We start from the raw sequence: 26,549 nt of genomic DNA on the forward strand, positions 1-26,549 counted from the left end.
TAGATAGCACTGTAAAAATCCATCTGTTATCTGTAACCACTCAAAGGGGTGGGGCTGATCCCAGCGGGTAATTATAAATATGTGTACAATATGTTTTTTGGTGGATTTAAAAAGTGTCCAAAATCAATCTGTCATTCCAGAATACATTGTTATGGATATTCAGGACTGGCTGGCAGCAGCTAATGATTATTTTCTGGATTAATAATTTAAAACTATGGTCTACGTTCAGAAAGACGATGAGAAAGATTTGAAAAAAGCACCCCCCCCCCCCACACACACACACGCACACACCCCCCTCCCTCTGTGCTCCATGATCCCTCCCCTCCGAGCTCGTGTCCCCTTCCCCTCGGAAACTAAAACTAACGGCAGCTTTCACAGTCATAAACCAGCATTGGCATACAGTTATCTATGTCACAACATCCACAATAAAAACGAAATATTACCTGTTCAACAAAAACTGTATCAGCATCACTTTTCAGGCCCAGATCTTGCTGGAGCTTTCTCCATCGGTCAAAGGATGACCCGATGTTTACTCTGCTTTGAGCCCTCAATTTGTCGCATTTCCTCTTCATTTCTGCCTTTTCAGAGGCAGACTTAGGCTTCTTTTCGGCCTTTGCCGGTGGGGCAAGCAGAGGCCGCTTGCTGCTGTCACTCTTTATTTTCCATATTGAAACTCATGTAGCTGAATCACTCAGGGCCTTACAAACCACTCGTACTTTCAAATGCGGAGGGGGGTTGGGACGAAGCGGGACGAGGAGCAGAGGAGTGTCAAAATGGAGCAAGGGGATTGGACAGAGGGTAAGAGAGAGTGCAAATTTGAGCAAGGAGTAACTCCCATGCGGACGGATGGCTGTGATTGATCAATTTCTTTGCAGGCCTGCAGCCGCCAGAGAGAATGGATTTTGGTTCCTTTTGCTCTTCACATTGTGTAGCTAGCACTATTGGGCCATAACCACCATCTAAATGATGCTAATAATAATGATCAGTCTTTCTAAAGACCATAGCTTTAAAGGGGCAAAAAGAGAAATAGTTTCACTGCTAGGTTTGCTGTTGTGCACTGCCTGTAGACCAAAACAAAGTGTGTCATGAGCCACACCTCCCTCTACCTCTGATCTCCACCCCCCACCCCACTCACCTGGTCTGTGCAGGCAAGCACCACAGCATCTCCATGGACTATTACATCCAGACGGTCCCGGTGTTTCTTCCGCAGGCTCCACTTCACTCAGCTGCCCGATATACCTGCTGCTTCTTCCCGCATTAACCTGAATAACGAGCCAGGGCTCGGTGCTCCGGTTGGATACAAACGGAGAGCCGGTGCTAACGTTAGCTGGGAAGCTAGCGGAGACTAACTGGCTGTGCTGGCAGCTGAGTGAAGTGGAGCCTGAGGAGAAAGCACCGGTTAGCCCTGGTTTCACTACAGGCAGATTCACTTGCCACAGGGGCGAGGAAATAAAACCTAAACAGCCAACTTAGTTTGGCTTAGTTTAGCAGTTAGCGATGTCTTTCACTCACTCTCGGTCTCTGCTGTGTTTAGCTATTTCCCTGCTTTCCTGTTAGCGTTAGCACTAGTCGGCTGCCACGCTAACGTCCCTACTCTTCTCCATGAGCCGGAGCCGTGAGCCCGCGAGCCCGCCAGGCTCACGGAAAAGAGTAGGGATGTTAGCATTAGCACTAGTCAGCTGCCACGCTAACATTCCTACTCTTCTCCGTGAACCCGTGAGCCTGCCACGGCTCCGGCTCATGGTGAAGAGTAGGGACGTTAGCGTTAGCTCCTGGAGTTAGCACTAGAGCTACTACGGCTACTGGAGTAACTTACAGCTATGGAGCGCTTCTACCAGCTCTTCTAGTCACTGAGCCTCGTCTCCATCTCAGCAAATATATTACATTTATTACAGGTACCATCATCACTGAAGTAGGCAGGGGAATAGCTAAACACAGCCCGCCAAGCTGCCCGCCGGGCTACATTTTACAATGCTAATTGCAAATGTTAGCTGGGCTGCCGGGCTACTCACCTAACACAACCATAACACCTCACCCATTGCTGGGACCGAGCCGCTAATTACTCAAGCTCCGGACATTAACCCATGCTACGATTGTAACATTAAATTTAATTGAATCGACATAGCGACATGTGCCTAATGTTACTGTAACACTAATTAAAACAGACATTTGACTTTATGTTGTTACTTAATGTTACCTGTCCAGGAGAAGAAGAGCTAGCTCTGAGTCAAATTGTAGTCCCTTTAGTTCTTGCAGTGCTCTCCACCTTGGAAATGCAAGGCCAATGTTAATCCGAGTTCTGTCCCTTTCTTTATCCTACAACTTCGTTGCCAACAACCGTTGTTTCTTAAGAGGTAATGTCGGATCCTGGTCGTCTTCAGGTGGATGTTTTGTTCCGCTCTCTGCCATTTCACTTCGAAAATACGCGCTGCCATTGCTCACTGGCTGTAGCCTTTTATAGGGAGGGAGGGCCAAGGGCTCCGAGAGGGGGGGTTCACATGAACGTACATGAACGGGCAGCCGGACCAGCTTGTAAACAAGGGGCTGGAGATCAACACAGAGAGAGGTTGTGTGAGGTCATGCTATACTCCAGACGAAATTACACCTCTAGTTCTTCACATAGCAATTTTTAATTCCTTCAATCTAGAAATGATGAATTTCGCTTATTGCTCCTTTAAGTGGTTAAATTATTTAAGACTGTGAAGTCTGTTACAACTTTCTTCATTCCCAGGTTATGTCTTCAAACAGCCAATGACATTGGACAAGATGAAACCAGAGAATGTTGTGACATTTTGCTTGGAAATAACTTAAATGAGTGATTATCAAAAAAGATAGCAGTAAACTTTCTATTAATCAACTTATTGATCAATCAACTGCTAAATCTTTGTAATTTAAGCCATATCATTCTACCAGTTTCAAAGAGACATAGTCAGGTGACATGTCCCCGGTTCATTAATCTGATCAGATTAGGTCTGATTTACCCAACCACAAACTGATCGACTGATCAATTCTCCACCCTGCAACTCAAACTCAACAAACTGCTGCTGAGGGAATAAAAAAATTCTCATGAAGACTTGCACCTGCGGTGTGTTTACGGACCCGCAAAAACCTCTGACTTTAGAGATGAGACACAAAATGATCACAAGGGACACACGAACAAACAAAAAAGGCCATTAATCTTTACTAAAGTCCGTTATACACTGCGATTTTGAGCTGTCCCAGGTAGATGAACGATGTGAAAGTCACGGGGTGCTATCTTTGGTGGTGGCTGTAAAAAAGTGGTCCTATGTCCTGTGTAGGAGGTTTAAGTGAGAGCGTATGTGGGGGAGGGGAGCAGCGCAGCATGACTCGTCTTGGCTGTGATAAGATAATTTCATTTAGGTGCAGTGGATTCTTATAACTGCCACTAGGAGCACAAGGAGGAGCCAGAGGAACATTATTTTTTCAGAATATTTGACTTTTGCACCACTGTCAGTTTCAGCAAATGTGACAATAAGGTTTTTTTAGTCCACTTACTTTACTTGTGTTTCTTTCATGTTGTTATTTGTTACTGTGGGTCGTAAAGAGAAAGAAAAGGCTGAGTGGGGAACAAATCATGACAGAACAGAGAGTACCTTACATATACATTTGTATTTAGTATACAAAAAATTGAAATATTTCACCACACAGACATGTGAAGTAATAAAAAATAAGACAAACAGTTGGAACAAGTATACAAGTCATCTTACATTACATACGTACATGGCCAATGCATTTCATCATACAACCTCTCCTAAGAATTACAGTGGGTCAAAGAACCAGAGAACTTCCATGCAAGAGTAGATTAGAATTTTTTGCTGCGTTTCTCATCTACATTTCAACACCTTAGCTAGGCAGGACCGCACAACATGATTCAACCACACAGTTTGCTATGCCAACCAAAGACAGCGTGACAGAGTGGACTGCAGTGCTGCGTCTCGCCACATGAGGGAGACAGACACACTGCAGACCTGGAACCATACAGAAATGCATTTCATAAAGGTGCAATCTGCACTGTTTGCCACAATGACAAACTCCACAAAGATTGGCCCCTTTATTGTACACTGTTAGCAACACTTCTAACTTCAACACAAGCGACTATAATCCCTTTAGTTTGAATTGTTTTAGTTTTAAGAGCTAAATATTCAGGTACATGTAGATAGATATTCATAACGCATTCCTTTTCTAAGGATTATTCTGTACATCACTAGATGTCATTAATATCCATTTTTTTCTTCCTTTATGTCCACAGATTGTTGAAAAGTCTTGTGTATTACTACAATACAATATGAAATAGTACCAAAAACTGGACACTAAAAAACTTGGCTTAAAACAATACTGTCTTTTATGCACTACCCCAAACTGTGAAACAAAGCTGTCTCACTGATACCGACTCGTGCTCGTCCACTCACACAAACACCAGCGCTCATATACACGTCTGTGACTCTCTCTCTCACACATACACGCACACACTCACACTCACAAACACTCACACTCACACGCACACACAGAGGAACAGAGACAAGATCTAAACAATGGGATAAATTAAGACAAAATATTTTAAGACCCATGCAAGCTCCTCCATCCCCAAAGGCAGAACTCAGGCAGCAAGGTTGTACAGCCCCCATGTTTGGCATGCTTGTCTTTCACATGTTCACAGTTAGATGAAGTTACCCACAGACACCTGACTGAGATCAGATGCTTGTCCAAAGTAAACAACATGCTCAAGAAACATTTTTTTTTCATCATAACAGGACAGCACAGATTGGATTTTCCACCTTGTTAACAGTGGTAAAACAACTTCAGCTAATGCCTGGTACACACTACATGATATCAGCCCAATTATAGCCTGAAGCAGCGTCATATGGTGTTGGCATGGATCGTGAATGACAATGAGTGTCTTATGCGATAATTCATCATTTCATCTCACGTAGTGTGCCATAGTAGACAACAACCGACACCACGTCTGAGACGCCTCACGACATTCCGACAGAAAGTCTAGCATGTTTGATTTTCTTTTTGTTGTTCAAGACTGCTCCCGTCACAGCCCTCACTTTGATCAATAGAGACACAGAGCGATAAGCTGCCGTAGACAACTGTAACTAGGGACGTTACCACAACAGTTTAAAAAGGGAAAAAAAATACTGCCAGTAGTAGTAATATTACTGCCATTAGCATCAAGCTAGCAAACAATGTTATTTCTTCATAATGGAGATGGACATAAAGTAAGAAAATTAAAAAATAGTGGCGGGGCTTTTACTTACCACAACTGCAGAGGCTACCAGCTTCATTTGAAACAGACTACATTATAGACGGTCCATTACTTATTATTCCCTTTGTATTTTCATATTTTTACTTTTTATCTACTCCCGTTTGCCTTGATAAAGTTAATGCATTGCACCGTCATTTCAAACTCAACACTTCCTGTATCTGTATCTAAAAATAAAAGCCCCTTATAACTTCGGTTGAGAGAATCCCTTCATTTTCTAAATAAGCTTTTATTGTAAAACATTTGCAGGAACTTGTTGTGGAGGAATCAGTGACTTGCATGTTTGCTTACAGTACTTCAAATGTAGCTCCTGCCATCTCTACTACAATAACATTTCTGCTAGCACATGAACAGACAAAGTGACTGAAATAATAGGAATAATAATAAAAATAGGACAAGAATAACCTGTTGATGTCACTCACGTCGTGAAAGACGACCAGGGATAATTAGTGTGGTCCCTTGTGTAGTGTGTCATGTCTGTCGGCCAAGTCACGGCACGATTTCATGACTCCACAATAGCCTAATGTGACACAGTGACTGTTAAAACGAACAGAAATGTCGTGTAATGTGAACCAGGCATAATTTGACAAAATGATCTTAACTCAAAGTTCACTTAGTAGCTTTTTCCAGAGCTTTCAACCATACCTCATGGACTGCATTAGCAAAGAAGACCCAGTGAATGACCCACAGAAGTCTTCATCATCTCATGGCCTATTCTGATGAAGACCATAAGATGATGTTAAAAGCTCAACTAATATTTGCAAGTTAAGCTTGAAAAATGTAATGCTTGAACTTGTAAATTGCACAACACCTCATCTTCTTCGACTGAGCAAACTCCGCTGCTGAACAGGCTGCAAGGTGTGGTTGAAAGCTAAAACCAAGTAAGTGGAACTGATAACCGATCAAAATATTTTTGTCAAACTAGCTCAAGATTGAGCCTTCACACTCGATCTTACAGTACGTTTAGGATTGAGGATTTGTGCAAACGTAATGAGGAAAGCCAAAAATGTGATGGGTTCAGAGACACTGGAGTTAAGTCACTAATCTTACAATGTTATGCTCCCATGTAAACCTTTCAGAAGAACATGTTCATAGTTTTGTACATCATTCCTTTCAGTATCAATGACACTGCACTCATCCAAATTATTGCTGAGATGTCTGAACACCATTAACCCATATTCCCCATTCCTTAAAGGAATGCCTCACCCGCAAAATGACCATTTGTATATCAAACACGCACCACCTACTGTCTTGAATTTGTGAAAAAAAACTCTTTTTTTTCTCTCATGCCATCATGGTGAATGGAGAATCCAAAAAAAGCATCATTGTTCACAAATTGGGCCGCATTTAAAACAGCAAAACAATATCAAAATATCTGTTTACAAACTCTCATGCAGCTCCTGTATAATCAGAGTCTCAAAGTTTGTATACAGATATTTTGATATAGTTTGGCTGTTGTTAAACTTTTTCCCAAATGACTTCAATTCATCAAGAATGTTCACCTTTTTTGGATTCTTTATTCACTGTGTAGGCATGCGAAAAAAACGTTTTCTTCACAAATTCAACGCTCAGTGAGTAACTGATATACAAATGGTCATTTGACCATGGTCGCTATCTGGCCCCAGATTTTCTCTGTGTTCATTTGATTAAATACATTGATTTGGCAATATGCAACATATTAGCAAAAATCTGAAGTAATAATGGTCTGACAATAGGTTTTGACAAAGGGTCCCTCAATAAATGAGGGTCTTATGGCTAAGAACAACTGCTGAATTTGCTTGAAAGTGCAGTCTGACTCATCAGACTTTGCGTTCTTAAATCTCAGCAGTGACTTTAGTGAGTACATTATTATTGATTGGAATGAGGGCTAAAACTACAAAATAAGACCCAGGCTGTAATTAACTAGAAATTCCCTGGAACTTATCACATTTCTTGTAGAGAAAACACATTAAACCATGATCTATTTGTGAAGTTTAGTGAATGCAGGCAGTAGTATTTTGTTTGTTCTGTCAGGAGCAACAGATTTGTGTGTGCATGCCAGTAGTATGCATTTTTTCTCCACATGCTGATCTTAGATCAGGAGCTGAGGGTAACTTCAGACCTGAAGGCTTATTCATAGTTCACTTTCTATCTAGTCAACACCGCATTAATTCAAGCAAGCGTGGCTGAAACAGAAGAGATGTCGCAGTATGAAGACGAGTATTAGAAACCTTTGTCAGCCCTCATGGCAACTTGATGTGGTTCTATGAGTACAAAGTAGGTGGATAGTCAATGTCTTTCACAGAGAACCTATGAGCCTATTCAGTAATGGTAAAAAAATTGGATTAAGTATTGGTCTTGTTACCAATATCGCTTTGAAAAAACATCAATATAAAGAAAGCAATCTCAGCAGTGCACACTCACTCTCGCTAGTTTTCTCTCATCCTCTCAGAGAAGTAGTGGTTGTTGTTCATGGTGATGTAGTGAAGTGTTTTAGCAAGGTTTCCTCCTCAGAACATGGTGCACCTCTTTCCCCTTTTCTTCACAGGCGGAGGGCAGAGCACGGCTCGGATGGCCTCATCAAATACCGTCTTCAGGCCTCGCTGGGTCAGTGCAGAGCACTCCAGGTACTTCACAGCCCCTGAGGAGAGAAAAGATTTCTCAGTGACAAATGGAGACAGTCAAAAACAAACAGATATGCCCTCAACCTGAGGGCCTCAGTACCCTTGAAATTAAGTCCTTAAATAGTGTCTGAAACCTCCACCTCCCACCACATCAGAATTGTGGAGAGTGTGCAAAGGTGTGTAAGTACTGCACCATGAATGCTTTCAGAGAAAACATGTACCCTTATCCACACAAGTAATATTTGTTGCATTGAGAGTACAAAGGCACGCAAAAGACACAGAGCTGTTGGAGAAAGATCAGGGAGTGATGGTGTTATCACAATGACATCTGTTATTTATCTGATGGAGATAGAAAAGCATGGACACTTGTGATGTGTTCACAACAATAGTTTCACCCTATCAATTGATCAAACATGTCATCAAGTCAAAAGAACCCTGCATCATTATACCAGGCCACCAACGGTGTGCTGCAGGCTAACTTTAGCAACCCTTGCTAACAGGAGCACTAACAAGTGCAGCATCTTCTCTGCAAGACTTTGTTTAAAGATCAGGCATCATATGCCATCAAAGGAGGTGAATGCAGCATGGAAATATGTCAAAATGTAGGACTGTCATCCACAAATCAGCAATCGCAATGTAACATTAGCTAGCTAGCTAGTTAGCGACCAAGACATCAGCTTACTATTAGCTTTTTTTGTTATGCTTGTTATAAAAAAAAATGACCATTATACATTAAACAACACTGAACTAAGTTAAAAACTAAATCATCATTTTTAAAAGCTTTATCAACAATAAAAATACATACACAATACAATCGGGACACCCTTCACCTAGACATGAATGCACAAAATGAAGGGGTAGGGGCTGAGCATTCGGGGGTGTATTACTATAGGACTGAGCCCAACTCACTGAAAGGAATACTTCAACATTTTTGCTTTATCTGTCTGAAGTTCAAAAATCGACCTTCCAACACCACCGAAGCTCACTCATTAACATGTTGTATCTAGGGGTGCACCATAATATCAGCACATCATCTGTATTAGCCAATATGTTTTTTCTTATTTTGCACAATGAATAAATATTACATACATTGAAAAGTACTTTATTTCATGTTTCCATCTGTTGATGGGCCATCATGATAAGAGTATGCATGCATAATATGATGTTAATACTACTACAGGAGAGACTTGCCGATTACTAAATTTAAGTGGGGAAAAAGGTGGATACTGGTATCACTAATAGGTCAAATTAGTTGTTACATATAATATACATTATTATTATATACATACAATATAGACATATCAGATATTGGCAAAGAAATCCAATATCGTGCATTCCTAGTTGTATCATGTTGTGTTAGGTGTTGAAAGTGTCATCCATTCCCTCAGTACTTTAAAACTGTGTCTCTGGTCATAGTGTGGGTTACCAGGTACTGTTGGTGATCACAGACTTTGGTTTTAATCTCTGTACAGGCACAAACTTGATAACCTCACTGTGATGACAAGACTTGAGAAAGCTATAGAGATTAAGCCACAGAGATATAACATGCTGATCTATGAGTTTCAGAGGTGTACTTTGGATATTCCATTAGCCCTTCCTGGCTGCATCTTCCAAGGCTACACTGAATCGCTTACTATTAAAGATCCAGTGTGTAAGATTTATGGGGATTTAGTGGCATCTAGCAGTGAGGAGTGCAGACTGCAACCAGCTGAAACTTCTACCTGTTAGAATTCCTTAAGTGTTCTTTATTCAGGAGGTTTCTACCAGGAGCGGAATTATCCTAAGAGGTCACCTCCTCTCCAAAACAAATGGACCTGGGGTCTTATTTATAACATTGTGTATGCACAAAATGCGGCCTGAAAGAGGCCTTCCCACACAAAAGTTGTGACGTATAAAAACAGACTTCATGGGAGGAACTTGGAGAGAGATGCAAAATTGGCAATGCAGTTGTTGAGGTGGAAGCCTGTTTGAAAAAACTGTTGAATATTTTTGGTGCACGTCATTTGGGCTTTTGTCTGTACATATATTTTTAGTATGGATCGTACACATTGTTTTACAAATGAGACCCCTGGTGATTTAAACCAGTAAAAACACTGAATGAAGAAGTTTAACATTAATTCCTTTTTGGTAGGAGGTTCATAAAGTTTTGCAAAAAGTATTCCAGGTGGACATTCAGTGTAAACTAGAAACCCTATACCTAGGCACCCTGCCTTTGGACAATATTACCTCTCATGAGAGGTATTGATTTTGGATCCTAAGTGCAGCCAACAGGAAAGCCATTTCTAGAAAGTGGCTAAAACCAGCAACACCTACAGATGATGACTGGATTGGTATTATATATGACATCTTTAGGATGGCAATGATTATTTTTTCTATTAGATTGCAAGAGGACACGTTTTTGAAAATATGGGAAAGTTGGATGGTGTATATTACGCCTGCATGTTTTTCATTTGTTTAAGGTGAATTTCTGTCCCATTAAATGAGTTTCTTGTCCTTGTCTGTAAAGTGATTAGAGTAGCATGAAGACACAACCCAACACTCTATGTTACAGTAATACCTGTATTTACATTGACTTTATTGGTCCATTTCGGACTTATCTTCTGCTATAACTGTGTCTTACAGATGGCTTGGAAAGATAGGGCTATCAAGTCCTATGAGTATGATTTAGTTGTCTGTTTGGACCTTGAAATACCCCCCCAAAAAGTGTCACATTACAAATCAGTTTTTTTCTGATGCTGCTTGTTGCAGATGGGCTTCTAACTATGATGGCTGACACATAAACACAAATGGCCCTATCTAGAACCAGTGTTTGGATTCTCTTCTTTGCTACTATATAAACATGGCTGTGCAACATGGCTATCTCCGTGGATGTGGACATGCTCCCAATGTAGATATAAACAGCTTATTCTAAGGTAACAAAAACACAATCATTCTCATTTCAGGTAATTATACAATAAAGAAAACACACTTGTTATATTGTATTCAAATTCTGCAATCAGGCACTCCAAAAATATAGAAAACAAGGAAGAAGTTTAAAAAAAAAAACCTTTACTGTAGTGGCTAAATCATTACAAGAGCCAACATGTTTCGACCACTGCAGGTCTTCATCAGGGCTTAAAAACATACAAGGAACCAATAGGAGGCCATCACATGACCCAGATAATGACATGCCAGGTGGAACAACAGAGGAAAAATCACAAAAAACATATCTATATCCTCATTAAGACCAGGATACTTTAAAGGATCCAGTTGATGAATCCAAAAAGATTCCCTTTGATTGATTCTCTTCTCTCTCCTCTCTGTAGTCTTCACCATTCTTCTCACAGCCTATGTGGAAAAATGTGTGTGTGTGTGTGTGTGTGTGTGTGTATATCTTTATCTATTTTTTTTCTGCGTGACTCATCTCATGTTACTCTGTTTTTTTATTAACTTGTTATTTTCATTATTTTCTATTCGTTTCACCTGGCATGCCATTATTTGGGACATGTGATGGCATCTTATTGGTTCCAGCTATTATATTGGCAGGGCCATACCTTTGTTGTATGTTTTTAAAACCCTGATGGCAAGTGGGCTCAATAGCATCCCCAAACACACGGCAGGGTTGGGATGAAATTCCACGAATGTTGACGAAATTTGATCGAATCATTTCTGTCATCTTCAAGAGCATATAAACATTTTTTTGAATTGGATTTGTTTTAATTTTAATTTACTTTGAGGACTTGCACAAAAACTCACAAAACTGTACCACTATTATTATTATTACCCCTTTTTTTACCTATTTACCTATGTATTTATTCATTTATTTATTTTACTCTCTATCCTCCTCCTCCTGTCACATACCTGCACATTCCTCTGGTTACCGTTATTCATATATAAATATATGATACACTTAGACAACACACTTGCATACATACACACACACTTACAATGCTCCCACTAAAAAAACAAAAAAAATCTGTACCACGTTCTGTTTCATGTCTTATATTGATGTCTGTTTATTTTTTAACCTCTGGCCTAATTTGTCACCCATGTGTACTATGTCACACTTAAAAAAAAGAGAGAGAGAGAAAAGAAAAAAGCCTATCAACTTGTGCACGTGACGCACACAGCCTCACCGATCTCTCTTGCCATGGCCAGGCCCTGCGGGTAGGTGATGGGGGAAAGCTTCTTGTCTCGCAGCCTCTCAATGGTGTCCTTGTCATCTCGCAGATCCAGCTTGGTGCCCACCAGGATGATGGGTGTGTTGGGGCAGTGGTGTCTCACCTCAGGGTACCACTAGGGCACCACACACACAAACACACGTGTACATTTGCAAATGGACAAAGTCAGTGAGAGAGGAGAAAAAGAATAGTTAGCAGATACAGAAACAGAGCGACGAGCACCTTTCCACTGTGACATTCAACAGACTCTGTGAGTTGTGGAGCTAGAGGAGTTGTTTTTTGATAGATCTGTCTGAATGGAAGCATAGTTGTATGAACACAAAACATCCTCAGGCACAGCATCCTCCAATCACATGATGCGATGAGAGAATCCCATCAGACCAGGAGCATACAGACTCTACAGAGGGAGGCTGGACCTTCAGGGATGTGTGATTTCATATGAGAGCGTCTCATGACGCTCAGCAGACCAAACCACAGCTGGCCGCCACGCTCCCTCTGCAGAGTGTTCACTTGTTCAGACCTTGCCTTACAACAAGTCTCTGTACTACATCCCCTGGAGGAATGAGTGCAAGTCCAGACGGTTCTAAACCAAGGTCTGAACAGGTGGGGCAGCGGTGTGAGAAGCCAGGTGGAGCCATAGATGTGCCTCCTTATGGTCAGACTCGGCATGGAGGGGGACAAAGGGAGGGGGGGGCTGGTGGTCAGTCAGCGTACTGACCTTAGCTCGGACGTTCTCAAAGGAGGCCGGACTGACCAGGGAGAAGCATATCAAGAACACATCCTGGGAGAGAACCAGAGAGATGGCTAGTTGAGAGCGAGATCTGTGTGTGTGTGTGTGTGTGTGTGTGTGTGTTTTGTCTATTTTTAAAGACACTAACACTTCTGTATTGGACTTTTCTCTATGAAATTCTTTGTTAACTCACACAGAGGCTAGTTGCTGCCTTTAATACAAAAAATATCTGCTCAACTTCCTGAATGAATAGCTTTTTTTTTTTTTTTTGGTAATACCACAAAACTTACAGGATTGCCTTGTGTCAATTATACTTTGATCAAAAATTTAAACACTTTTGTTTTTTGTTCCCATTTTTCACAGGTTTAAATAAAAGATCTAAGCCACAGTAGATAGAATTCTCTCAACTTATGTTCATAAATTTATTAAAATCCATGTTAGTGAGCACTTCTCCTTTTCCGAGATAATCCATCCACCTGACAGGTGTGGCATATCAAGATGCTGATGAAACAGCATCATTACACAGTACACAGTTGTGCCTTGGGATGGTCACAATAAAAGGCCTTAAATGCACAGTTTAATCGCACAACACAGTGACACAGATGCTGCAAGTTTTGAGGGAGCATGTCATTGGTTTTTTGACTTCAGGAATGTCCACCAAAGACGTTGTCTGTGAACCGAATGTTCATTTGCAACTGTGTTGTTGATGTTTTTCTGTGTATTTATGGAGAAATATATGTTTTTCATAGTTAACATGTTTATTTTACAGCCTAATTGGCCTATTTGATCTAACAATATAGGAATTATGCTCTGTAATTTGAGGTATATTGTATTATTTTTGTGAAATGTCATTCCATGTCATTATTTGTTTCTTTGTTTCTTTAACATCATAGTCATAAAGATTATTTTACAGTAATAAGGGTGACTCTTGACCCTCGAGAAAAGAGTGGAGCATGCACAATATAATTCTTAAACTACTGTATAAAGACCTCACATGATTATTTACATGTCCACTACATTTATTTTTATTTTTCTCATCAATCTATACAGGACATACATTAGCAAGTGCATTTTGTCAGTTCAGTCAGTTGCCAACTGTTTCACCTGAGAGTTAGTAGCTGTACATATTTAGAAAGAGCCAATCTCTGAGTAATAACTAGTTTGTTTTGTGCAGCACATCATTACTTAATGATGTGTAAATCTTCAAACAGCTGGTGTACAATCTAAAGCTTGAACCTACACACCCACCCCGCTTTAGAGGTGAGCATGTAAGTGTGTGTGCATGTGTGTGTGTGTGTGTGGGTGTGTGTGTGTGTGTTTGGGAGGAATGGGTTTGAGTACCGTCTGTGGGTAAGACAGTGGTCTGAGCCTATCGTAGTCCTCCTGTCCTGCTGTATCCCAAAGGCCCAGATTCACTGGTTTCCCATCCACCATCACATTGGCAGAGTAGTTATCGAAGCTGCAGGAAGGCGAATACTACACTGAGTAAAATGCAGTTAACAGAGAGTGCATATGTTACTGATTTTGTTGCATTTAAATGGTTTGAAGAGAGCCATAGGAAACATTGGGATGCTGTTCCAAAAGTAAGAAAAACTCATTGTATATCACAATGACAGCCAGGCATCAAGCATATCCTTGCCTGATTAAGCTTTTATGCAGTTTACTCCATATATCTATATTCAGAGATGATGACAGTTTTTTAAAGACTCTTTATGTTTTATACTTCATTATCATACTAATAATTGTTTGTTGGTTTTACTTGTTGATGATATAACTTGCTATTGATTGCCACCAGGAGGTGTTATATATTTATCACTAGCAGTTCAACGTTTTGAGAAATATACTTATGATGATGATTTATTGTTGAAACATGGAAGAAAGAAATCGGTATCAAAAGTTCAAATTTAACAAAATAAACAAAAGCAAAATAACTGTATTTTACCAAAATGTCAAACTAATCCCTCAAGGTACTAGTATTGACACTGGTATTTAACATAAAGATCACTTGTGGTCAAAACATCTTTGATACAATAAAGCATTGGAGCTTATCCATTGCAATATTAACATTTCTTACATAATTTCTTTGAATACTGACTGATCAATTACAACCTTTTACGGTCTGTTATTTCTGAAGAGCATATCATATCTATGAATAACAGACCGCTGCTATGGACGCAGTTCTAATCATAGATCCTTGGCAAAAGCAATAAAATCATTTCTAAATCAATAATATCATTATATATATTAATAGTGTCAAATTATTTATTCCTTTAGTATGTAGCCGTGTAATAAGTGGGATGATTCAAGACCCCTCTACTTCTGGGGTCCTGCATCACCCTGTCATGGTTCATTTTGCAACAATGACCCATTTGCTGCACATCATCCCCCACATATTGACCCTTTCATTGGTATTCTGTTGCTAGGGCAACAATCTTGGTCCCTGTTCACTTCCTGTCAGCTACCAAGGAAACTATAAAAGAAGGAAGGGTCATTACGTCATTGACAGTGTTCACATTTCGCACTGGAGTCAGAGATTGGTGTCATTTCTACTGAAGTTAATGGGGCTGGCTTGGCAAGTCCCACTGTAACCCATCATATCTGTTCTGTTTCACCATTGATTCACAAATGCTTCCACCAAATAAAAAACACATATTCTGTGATGTTGACTGACATTTTCTATCTAAATGTGTATGTTCATTTTACTTGTTATTGGTCTCCAAACAGATCATGGCTCTGTCTGATCAGCTGCATCTAACATTAGCTCACCCAAATCCTTTTTGTCCAATACAACATGATACAAGACCAGACAGGGCAGGTCCGACCTATTATCACTGACCAGACAAAAATTAACCACATCCCAAGTCGTCACTGTGTAACACGTACATACAACATTTATTGATTATCAGTATATATACAACAACATTAAGGGACTTTATATAATTAGGAGGTGATGATAATCACTAAATTATAATAAATCTCTTACTGATACTTGTTACTTAGTTTGTCAGTGAACTAAGTTGCACTTTGTTTAGCTAACGTTAGCCAGCAATATCTCTGTTGAGATGCCCTACATTAATTTAGGGATAAAACCATTAACGTCAGTCAGAAATAATAAGGTGTAAAAGAAACAGACAGGGAGCTGTGGTGTTGGTGAGTAATAGCAAATGTTACAGCCTCTCTAGTTTAATCGCTGTCAGGATGTGTGTGCTAGCTAATATAGGCTTGATGACTAGCAGAGGCAAACTGTAAGGCGTTAGCATTGTGGTTAGTCAGATAAAAGGTCAAACCTGCCCAGTTTGGCCATGTATCATGATCTGTCAGACTTAGAGTTGAGATATATGCAGCTGATGGACACAGCCATGATTTGTTTGACAACCAATAACAAGGGAAACAAATGCGCACATTTAGGGCCGTAATATACTTGCTGCTTGATCGAATGTACATGTACACAATGCGCCGTGCGTTGTGTATGCAGCACTATGCAGCCAAAATGCACAATACTGGTGGTCACCACTTGGGCAGACAACAGAAATATAACCCGGAAATCGTGAAGAATCTCATGAGAAGAAGAAGAAGAAGAAGAAGAAGAAGAAGGGTCTGGTCTGATCATCCGGTCGGGTCACTGTGTGCATTCGCACCAGTGCCTCTAGCGGTTATACAAATATTGCATCTCGCGCACACGTTGCGGTACCTCGCATTGAGATGTGCGTTCGCAGATCACACGTGGCAGCCATGATGCAGTCGCATTTGCGTTGTTTGCAGCAAGTATATTATGGCCCTTAGATAAAAAGTCTGGCATGCTGTCACTGACATAATGACAATTCCTTCTATCATGGGTTTCTTGTCAGCTACTGCATTAACAAATGTTCCAACAGCAAATATAAAGAGACCCATTTAGAATGTTTAAATACAGTGCTCCAGGATGACGGTTTTCCATAGGCAGAAGATAGTGTCACCCTGGTTCCCTCGTCAAAAAGCCTCTGGGATTTTTCAATTAGATGTTGGATTATTGCAGAAAATAAGCATTTCATAAGACACATAATGGTTTCAAATTTCACAGTGGGGTACTTAATGACATATTTTATGTCGTAGAACAAAACATGAAAGTCTCTTAAGCTTGTGTTAAACACAGACCTTAATTTCAGGCATCTAACCAAAAACCCATTCAAAAACCCCACTGACTTTAAGACAAGGACACCAGGAGTGCTAAAACGCTAACTCATTTCCATGTTTTAGGACTTATTCCTGCAGCACTCTATTGTCAAGTCTGAAAACGTCTATAACATGGTGTTGTTCATTTTCTGGTAAACCAACTGAGAAACTGGTTGTATACATAGTCTAACAAAAGAAATCTTCAATCTACATGCTAGCTTTTACAGAGCTTTCAGTCGCAACTCATGGTCTTCATCAGCAAATGTTTGCTAAATAAACGTCGACTCAGTTGTCATGTATGGAATTTTGGGTAGTTGGTAAAATGTGGTCTGGTCATTTATATTACACATGTTAGGACATGGTTCATACTTACAAGTGAGCCATTTTTATGACAACTTTGCTGATAACAATGGTTTAAGTACAGTTGAAATTCCTGGAAATAGCTAGTAAGTTAACACTGAGTCAAAACTGTTTTTGTTTTGTTTTGTCAAATTACTTTTTCTACGGTCAGGAACAAGGAAGGGCTGGTTTTGGGCTAATCCAGCAAATTAAATACATGACAAACCACAGTGTTGATACACAAATCTTATTAAAAACAATATTAACATAAATCAGTGTTGGTCATTGATTTACAATATTACCTACTATGGTTTAATACATCCAGAGATGTTAAGTTGATAGCTACCAGAGTATAAACACAATTAATGTCACAGCAACCGACCCTAAATCACAGTATGGCCCTGTAACATGAAACCACTGCGCACATCAAGTAAGTTTAAGCGCATGTGCAGTGTGTGGTTTACTCACACAGTGGGGATGTATTCACCAGGGAAGGCATTGGTGGTGTAGCTAATCAGCAGACAGGTCTTACCCACAGCCCTGAGGAGAGGGGACAACAGAGGACACATGAATACAGACGTACAATACAGTTCCACTGACTCATATAAACAAAAACTAATTCTGTGTAGACTGTATCTTAGTGTGTATGCAAGCCTGTATGTGTATGCATGAGTGTAAAGGCAGGCTGCTACTCCCTTCTACTGTGCCACACAGACACTGGCCTACATTCATGTTGCCTGGGGACACAGTAGCCCCCTATGATAACCCCCAACCCCCCACCCCCACCCCACCCACCCCCCACACACACACACACACACACACACACTCACTCACTCACTCACTTACATGCACAACCTACCTCTCCTGCACTCATACAGTACACATAACAGCCCCTCCCCTTCTTCAGTGTACTGCACTGACACAAGGCGTAGGATGCCCCACAGATTGGTGGTGGCATGGAATGGGTATTGGCTGTGTACTCATGCATGAAAAAATGAGTAATTTTGTGTGCATGTCTCCATAGACACAGCAAATGGTGGTAACACACAGTGCCAATATGTGTGACGGTGCCATGAGACTGATTTGAGGTCAGTGAGTTTCTTTGGTTGACATGGAGAGCAGGACAGAGACAAATAGATGACAAGAAAATAACAAGAGAGGAGACAGAAGTACAGCAAGACATGTTAATGTCTTAATTTCTTCAGAAAGTAGTACTCTACTGATCAAGCATTACAGTTCCATTAAATTGGAGGACTAGTGAGAGACAGAGTAAAAAAAGAATGGACCACAGATACAGAGATATCCTGAGCTGCAGTCCCAATAGTGGGTCAAGCTCCCAAAACACTGGAGCCTACACTTCCCACAATGCAACTTGATATTGTCTATTCTTGCAAGTATGATCAGAGAACACACTGTAAATTTCAAAGGTGGTGCAAAGTCTCTGGCTAATACCTTATTTCCACATACCTCTGTGTGTATCATAGATTTATAATAAAACTTAAATATGGGATGCCAAAATTTCTCACCCAGCGCATACGCCAAAAACGTTTCTAGCTTCAGAGTTGACTTCTGTGTTGACCCTCTAAATATGCACAGTAGTGTTTTTCCATCTGGGGACCATAATTTGCATCAGGTACTTTGAAAAATTCGACCCTTTTGCGACAGATGTTCTGCACTTTGCCACAGGAAGTTTACATCAACTAACTGATAAATGTAATACAGCTTGATTTATACTTTTTCTAGGTGAAAAGTTCAACAGCACATTAAGCTAGCTAATACTGATAGCATGCTAACTGTATAACATATAGAGTGCGTGCATGGCATTTATGTCTTTTAACAAAATATTTCACAAAACTGGCTATACACCTGACAGGCCACCCTCCTCACTTATTTGCCACCATTATTTGTCTTTGACAATAGGGTGGCAAAAACAGCCAAAAACTAACTTTTCTGCAAATTTTGCAGTAGTGTTTTTATCCATCCATAAAGAGATGCAGTTCATTGTGTTGAACATTATGGGGTGTACTACGTATACTATACAGAAGTATGGACACAAAACAAAACTGTGTAGAAACAAGGCATAAAAGCTCTGATTCAGTTTTTTTTCTTTTAAAGATCTTTCACCATAAAAACATGGCAATCTGATGCTGTAACAATGCTATAGGTTTATGGCCATCAGTTTGAATTATTTCAACATTATTTTTGAGAAATCATATTTTGTCCATCAGTTTCTCACAGTGGTTGGCTCTCCTTACTACAATTTCCATGATGATCCTTTATTGCTGTATGGAGAAGGCACAAATCTGGCACTATGAAAAACCCTTTGCTGTTGCAAGTGATCAAAACACTGCCTATTAGTTGTCCTTTAGCAGGGAACCAAAAATGAATGTTAAATTACTCTGTAATTTGATGCTTCTTACTGAAAAGCACCTTGGGAGTCCAGGTTAATTTCTCTACGCATGTTTTGCTGTCCACTGGCTTGTATCTTTGACTTATTAAAGAACCAAATATTTTCTAATACAGTTGTTCATCGTTGGCACTGATAATTCAGACAGGAAGGTGTAATGTCCATCAAAGACTTTAAGTCTTCAAATGGTCAACTAACACTGTCAGATAAAGAAATGAGTGTGGCTTTTACTTCAAGAACCCTGAACACACATAATTAATCCTTCAGTTCACAACTATGTTACATACAGTATAAAATCTATTTAAAGAGCACATGCAAACTGAAGCAAAGAAGTTTTACATAGTAACTTGGGCAGTATCAAGGTATTACGATGTACAAGGGTATTCAGAATTTAAAAATCCCAAAGGTATGATTTTCAATATCATCAAAAATACAGATACTCCTCTTTCTATGATACTGATATGGAGATGCTGTATTGACGCAACGTAGCACGCGCCACCAGAGGTCAGTCTACTGGTGGAACAGGTAGCTGAGCTGAGAAAGATGAAGACTGCAAGTGGTAGGGATAATGTTACAAGACTAAGAGAGAAAAATGCCTCTGCCACTGTTTGGAAGTACTACCACATATAAGTTTATCTTGAGATGACTTCCTCCAACTACAAAAGCAGTTTTTTAGCCACATAATTTAATTCAACGTATCATTCATCAGTATCCGCCACGGCAACAAGTGTCATCTGGAGGACCTGATGACACTTGTTGCCGTGGCGGCAAGTGTCTTCTGGAGGACGACACTTGCCGCCACGGCAACAAGTGTCATCAGGTCCTCCAGAAAAAAGGGCGCTTATTTCCTTTCTATTCATTATTCGCTACGCCATGAATATTTAAACCCAGGAAGACTTAGAAACACAACATTGTAGGCTAGACAACGACATTCTACAATACTTAAGCAGCTCAACTTTTACTTTTTATTGTTTGTTTTTACACAAATACCATCATTTACCATAAAACCTGATGAAATGTCAGAAGGCTTTAGAGGTATGAAAAAGCAGATACTGAACAAGCCTAGTACACAGTGTGAGTTAAAAATGTTTTAGCTTGAGTATAAATTCACACATATCTCAAGGCATCATATACCCACTCCATGGATGTATGGAGAGAAGAGCAAAAGTGGAGAGACTGGAGGAAAAGAACAGCAAGAACTGGAGTTTGTGAGACTAGTCAGTCCGAGCTGTTACACAAACACACACACAGATGGTCTCAACATACATTGTCAATGCCTACTTTACTCGCAAACTACAGCTAATGCCTGTGCAGCTGGTACATAGGCCTTTCTAACAGCAGTCATTTTGACTTGTCATGGTAGGAAAAGCATATGGAACGCAGAGGGGCTCCAAATGTTGATTGCGACGACGTTCGTATTAATTAGTCAAACTTCTAAACATCTTAACAAGTAAAAATATAACAGCTTAACGCGTAAAATGCGAGATAAGACAACAGAAAATGCCATGTTAACAGGTACATTTTTGACGTCTTAAGACATTTAATTTTGGATGAAACCATTTCACCAATTTCAGAGGGGAAACTGATGAAATAGTGTTTGGTATACACTGTATTTACTAAGTGTCCACTAGATGACAGAATTAAATTAGATTACAGACACTAGAGTACATTGGGCATAGTGTTAGAAATCAATTCTGAATGTGTTATTGATTTGCCTTCATTCTTTCATATCATATTAAATAAATGCCTAAAGTTATTTGTTTCACTACTACAAATATTAATGATATTACTAAGGTCTGCTGCTGAATTCTGCGTCATGTTTCACTTGGTAGAACTCTAATAACTTTAATAAGTCAGCAGTGATAAAAATGTGTAAACTGTCATTAAGGCAGACAAGCATAGCGTTAGCTGGTTTATTCACTTTACATGGAGCTAAAATTAAAACAGAGTTATGTAAATTGTTTGCCTCATGTGTTGAGGCTGTCTGTTTCTGAGTTATAAGAAATCATAAATCATCTTTTAGGAGTAGATGTTTACCATAAGCTAGCTTGTGCTCTGTTAAATTTAACAATATGCTAATGGGGCAAGGGAAGCTAATTGCTAACTTGCTTGGTTAAAAAGGAAAACAACAAATGCTTTGAGATGGCTGTCAGAGATGACAGAGGTATGATTACGTTATTCCGTCTGAGGTGAAACAGGTGGTATGTTCCACATGTTTTATTTCCTAATTGCTCTGGAAAAGAGGATTAGCATACCGTTAGCATACCAGTCTGTACCGTTAATATAGTAAAACTCCGGTTCTCTTCTGGTTCAGTGTCAGAGGCCGTGCCTTTAATTCACGCAAGGTATCATTGGGGCTAGGAGTAAGGTGGATACAAAGCTCAGTTTTCCTAAGTAAAACATCATGTTTGTGTTTCAGAATTTTTTTTAATATGATTAATACTGGATGAAAACACATTTGGGCTGTAGTATGTTATAGCCACAGTTGCTTAAAGTTGCTTCCAGAGGCCATTCGCTGTCCTCAATGAGTTCATGACAGAATTTACACAAAATGGACAAGTCCCAAATACTAAATTGAAGTTGCGTAGAAGACAGGTGATATATATGTAGCCAAAACTTACCCACTAACAGAAGCCTATATTGGCCATCGCTACATCAAAAAGGGGTGGGTATGTTGACGCTAACCAATGGCACGGAAGCCTTAATGTTCTAAACGTTCTAAGATGTCAGCAATGTACTTGTTAACAGGGCATTTTCTGTGAAGACATTTTACTTTTACCTGTTAAAGCTATAGTGCTTAACTTCTACAGGTCCGTAAATGTCCGTTTCACCCAAGACACTACTAGAGGAGATGACATAATGCTGATTAAGCCGATCTGCTCCTCTAACATCTCGTGGTATTTTTCAACATATATCATTCTTAGTATGCGTGTCGACCGGTGACATTCCCGCACTGGCACACAGGAAATGCTTCCTCACAACAAGAAGGGAGGGGGAGGAAGAGCAGAGAGTGTCATAGCAAGAGGTAGAGCGCAGGTAGAAAGAGAAAGCAACATGGCGGAGAAGCGGCCGAGACACGGTTCAGAAGTGGATCCTACCACAAAGGCAAGTGTTACTCTGTGTACGGTGTGTGGCGACTGGCGAGTGTTACTCTGTGTACATGGTGTGTGGCGAGTGTTACTCTGTGTACATGGTGTGTGGCGAGTGTTACTCTGTGTACATGGAAGTGCCGCCGGCTTATTAGTTGTAATAACGCATTATCCACTGGGAGGCGACAGAAGTTACGCACTATAGCTTTAAGACAAACAAATTTGACTTATCAATACAAACATCAAAACAAATGTTAAGAGCTCTTTCCTGTTTCATAACAGTATGAACAATAGCAGAACACAGTTTAGCCAACATTCATTTTATTTCCACCTTTGGTTCTCAAACTAATTTCAGTAATGCACCCCCTTTGAAATATGTTTCCTGCCAAGTACCCCTGACCAGCGCAAATTAGTTTTGGTAGAAATACACAGTGAATAAATACCAGTGTGTCTGCGTTTGTTGCAACAGTTTACGATTTATGGCAGTCAACAACTGCATTGAAAACAGGAATACTGCATGTAAAATGTGGTGAATTGAACTTATATTTACATTTTTTATTCAACTTATTATAGTGTAATTATTTAAAGAATTACGCATGACTGATATTTTTTTAATTAATATTTACCGTAAAACCTCAGTTAAAAGCCTAGTCCCAATTAAACACCCAATCCCTTATACTAGCCCGGTGTGGCTACACATTTTGACAAATAAGTATCTGTCATAATTAGACACTTGGTCTCGTTGCCAAGCAGTTAATTTTTTTTATGGCTACCTTTGGACCATAAGGATCCTCAGATCAAAAGAATCAAATGGTTTTTTTAAAAAATAAATATTCATCCAAGCTTTGAGTATTGTTTTAACAGGATAAAGTGGTGTTTTGTTGGTATGCCAGGTGCCTTAACATTCTCTCTCTTTCTGCTGCACTATTGTTGGAGCTAGATCAAATGAATGACTCATAATAGCAGTAATATTCATGCTGGTTTAACTAAACAATTTAATTATATTTCCCATCTTTGCTGAGCAACAGTTTTATGTTAAAGGAATTAAAGGCCTGTCCCAAATATAGGCCTGCTGATTTCAGTGATTTAAGCAAATAGCTAATAGCCTGGGCTATTAATTGAGGTTTTACAGTAAACAAAATCCCCCCTGCAGTACAAGGCTACCATACAAGGTGCCATCTACTAGTCAGTGACCATCAACACACTCACACCGATGGAGCAGCCATCAGTGGCAATTTGGGGTTCGGTACCTTGCCCAATGATATTCATGCTGATACGAGGAGCCAGGGATTGAACCCCCAATCGATGGACGACCTGCTCTGCCTCTGAGCCACAGCCGGCCCCTTTAGACCCTAGACCCTCCCTGCCTGGTAAACTCCTGTCTTTCCCAGTTTGTAATGCAGGTTTTTTGTTATAAATTTATAGTTTCCAAGCCCAAGCTGAGAAATGACATCATCAGGGTTGTTTACTGAGGCTCTCTCCAGAGCCAGCTCCCTATGCAGAATAACTGAGCTTGATATCTCAAATCAGAGAATGCTCCTTTAAATTATTAGTGCCATTCTCTGATTCCCAACTGCACAAATGCTAATTCTGCACATATTATCTGCCACATACAGAATCCATCTGTTCTGCTTCAAAGGAGGATTAAGGTCACAAACTTTTTTTATTTAAGTTTGGAGATAAATCCTAGGATTCTGAGAAAAATCTCTGAGGAAAGGTAAAAATTCTGAAAGAGCAGCTTTGTAAAAATTCAGTTCAAAGTCAGCTTGGTTTAGTTTCAGCATTCTGACTTTAAGCATAAGAAATATGACTTCTGTCTCAGGCCTTTTCTTAATTTTCCTAAGAATAGACACTAATGGCTCATTTTTTCATGGCCTAAATCTATACCTAGCAATGATATCAAGATTTTAAAAGAGAAGTGAAGCCACAGATATCAGTCCACATGAGGCTAAATGTGATATGGGTGCAGAAAGAAAGGCACAGTGTGAGCAGAATTAGGGCAGCGGGGCCTATTTGCCACTGACAGGGCCACAAATTCCTTAGCGTGCATCAGCACTTCAGCCTGCCTCCAGTGGCCTACGAGGCGTGTAGGTGTTCCCGCATCCGTTCCCACCGTCACAATGAACCCGACACCACAGTACGATCAAACCGAATAAAATCACAAAGCAGATCACTGAGGATATGTACTCAGCATCAGGGAGCAGGGTACAGAAAACCAAGGCGACCGACAGATCGGTGAGCCCCAGCCCCTTTTCCTAACGTTACATAGCATCCTCCCATCATCCATCCATCCGTGGACGCTTCACCGTATCACACAGGAGAAAATGTGCTGGTGTTGAGTGTGTGGAAGCATGCTCTTACCCGTCGCCCACCACCACACATTTGATCGCTTGCATTTGTACAGGAGCTGGAGGCTTTCAGGGAGCCGGCGCTGTAGGTTTTATAGATCCGACAGTCTGCACTGAGGTCTCGGATGAGAGCAGCGGGCCAGTCCGCTCGGCGATGGAGCCGCAGTGAAAGGGGTCGGTGACGAGCAGTGCCGAGCAACTCCGGAAAGTACCGAGTAATTTTAAAGAGACAGAGCACGGAAGAGAGGAATCCAAGCAGAGGAAGAGAGGATTCTCGCCCTCTACTTCCGCCTTTGCTTCTGTAACTTAGCACCGCTTAGCACACTACAACTAGCCCATTACTACTACTACTAGCCTACTACTACAACTAGTAGTAGTAGTAGTAGTAGTAGTAGTAGCCTATTAATACTATTGGCTACTATCACCACACACTGAATGCACTCAATGTCTGTTGTCTGTTGCCAGTGTCTCGGCAATGTTATAGAATATAAGTCATGCTGCTAATGATGAAAATTACTGTAATGCCTGGCTGAAATACATTGCTATTAGAAGGCCAATTTGCCAGGAAAGGAGAAAGAAATAGTAAAATAGTAGCCTCCAGAATGGGCTAGGAGTAAAACAGTTATGGTAAGGAACTGTTGTTGGTTGTTGTTTTTTACCCTCCCCAAAGATATAAAAATTTTTCCTTGAACCTCCCTGAGTGTATAGCAGAAGTCTTGGAGTTGAAAAAATCCTCAGTTTTTCACTCTTGTCGTGCATGCTGGTTAGTTCATGCAAACAGTTTATTTCTGGCCAAATTTTAATGAGAATTTACATAAAGTGATTGTGATAAAATATCACTATGTCAAGCTCAGATGTTTTTTTTTTCTTACCATTTGTCGCACATGATGTGTCCAAGGAAATTTAGAAATTCAATGATAATTCTGTTTTTACAGTTTTTGGCTACAATGAATAGTGTAATTTTGGTAATTTTCAAAGAACACAGGCATGTTTTAAGATTGGCGGTAAAATAAAAACAAAATACATCAGTTTCCCTTAAGCTGACATAAAAAACATAGGTCCCTCCCCAGTGCTTAAAAATTTTTTGACATACCTCCTCCCTTTTGCACCACCCCCTAACCACTCATAAGTAACGAACAGTCCCTTAATATCATTAACTGTTTGAAAGTTGTATATTTATTGTTAATCAATAAATGCTGCATGTACGTGCTACACAGTGACGACCTGTGATCTGAAAATACGACCACCCATCTAACCACTATCAATCTGTGAAAATAAAATGTTCACATCTGGAACGCATGTGGTCATTGCAACCATCAGTATTTAAAAACTAGCGCTTACAAGTAACATTCAAATAACATTCATTTTGATCCTTTATCATCATCTGTATTATGTTCTCATTTTAAGACCAGTACACCTGTTTAATAATGTCAT

The 26,549-nt window shown here is 40.1% G+C and overlaps 1 protein-coding gene across 1 annotated transcript; it reads right to left on the minus strand.

The window, feature by feature from the left end:
- Nucleotides 1-3,611: 3,611 nt before the first annotated feature.
- rac3b (Rac family small GTPase 3b) lies at nt 3,612-25,298 on the minus strand. The gene is made up of 6 exons (XM_033611823.2): nt 25,129-25,298; nt 17,740-17,811; nt 14,122-14,239; nt 12,769-12,831; nt 12,006-12,165; nt 3,612-7,907 (listed from the first exon to the last, which is right to left on the minus strand). Exons 1-6 carry the CDS (start codon nt 25,161-25,163, stop codon nt 7,777-7,779), a joined length of 579 nt encoding a protein of 192 aa, XP_033467714.1. The 5' UTR covers nt 25,164-25,298; the 3' UTR covers nt 3,612-7,776.
- Between the last annotated feature and the right edge of the window lie 1,251 nt (nt 25,299-26,549).

Source organism: Epinephelus lanceolatus, chromosome 21 (genome assembly GCF_041903045.1).
Source record: "Epinephelus lanceolatus isolate andai-2023 chromosome 21, ASM4190304v1, whole genome shotgun sequence".
NCBI lineage: Eukaryota > Metazoa > Chordata > Actinopteri > Perciformes > Serranidae > Epinephelus > Epinephelus lanceolatus.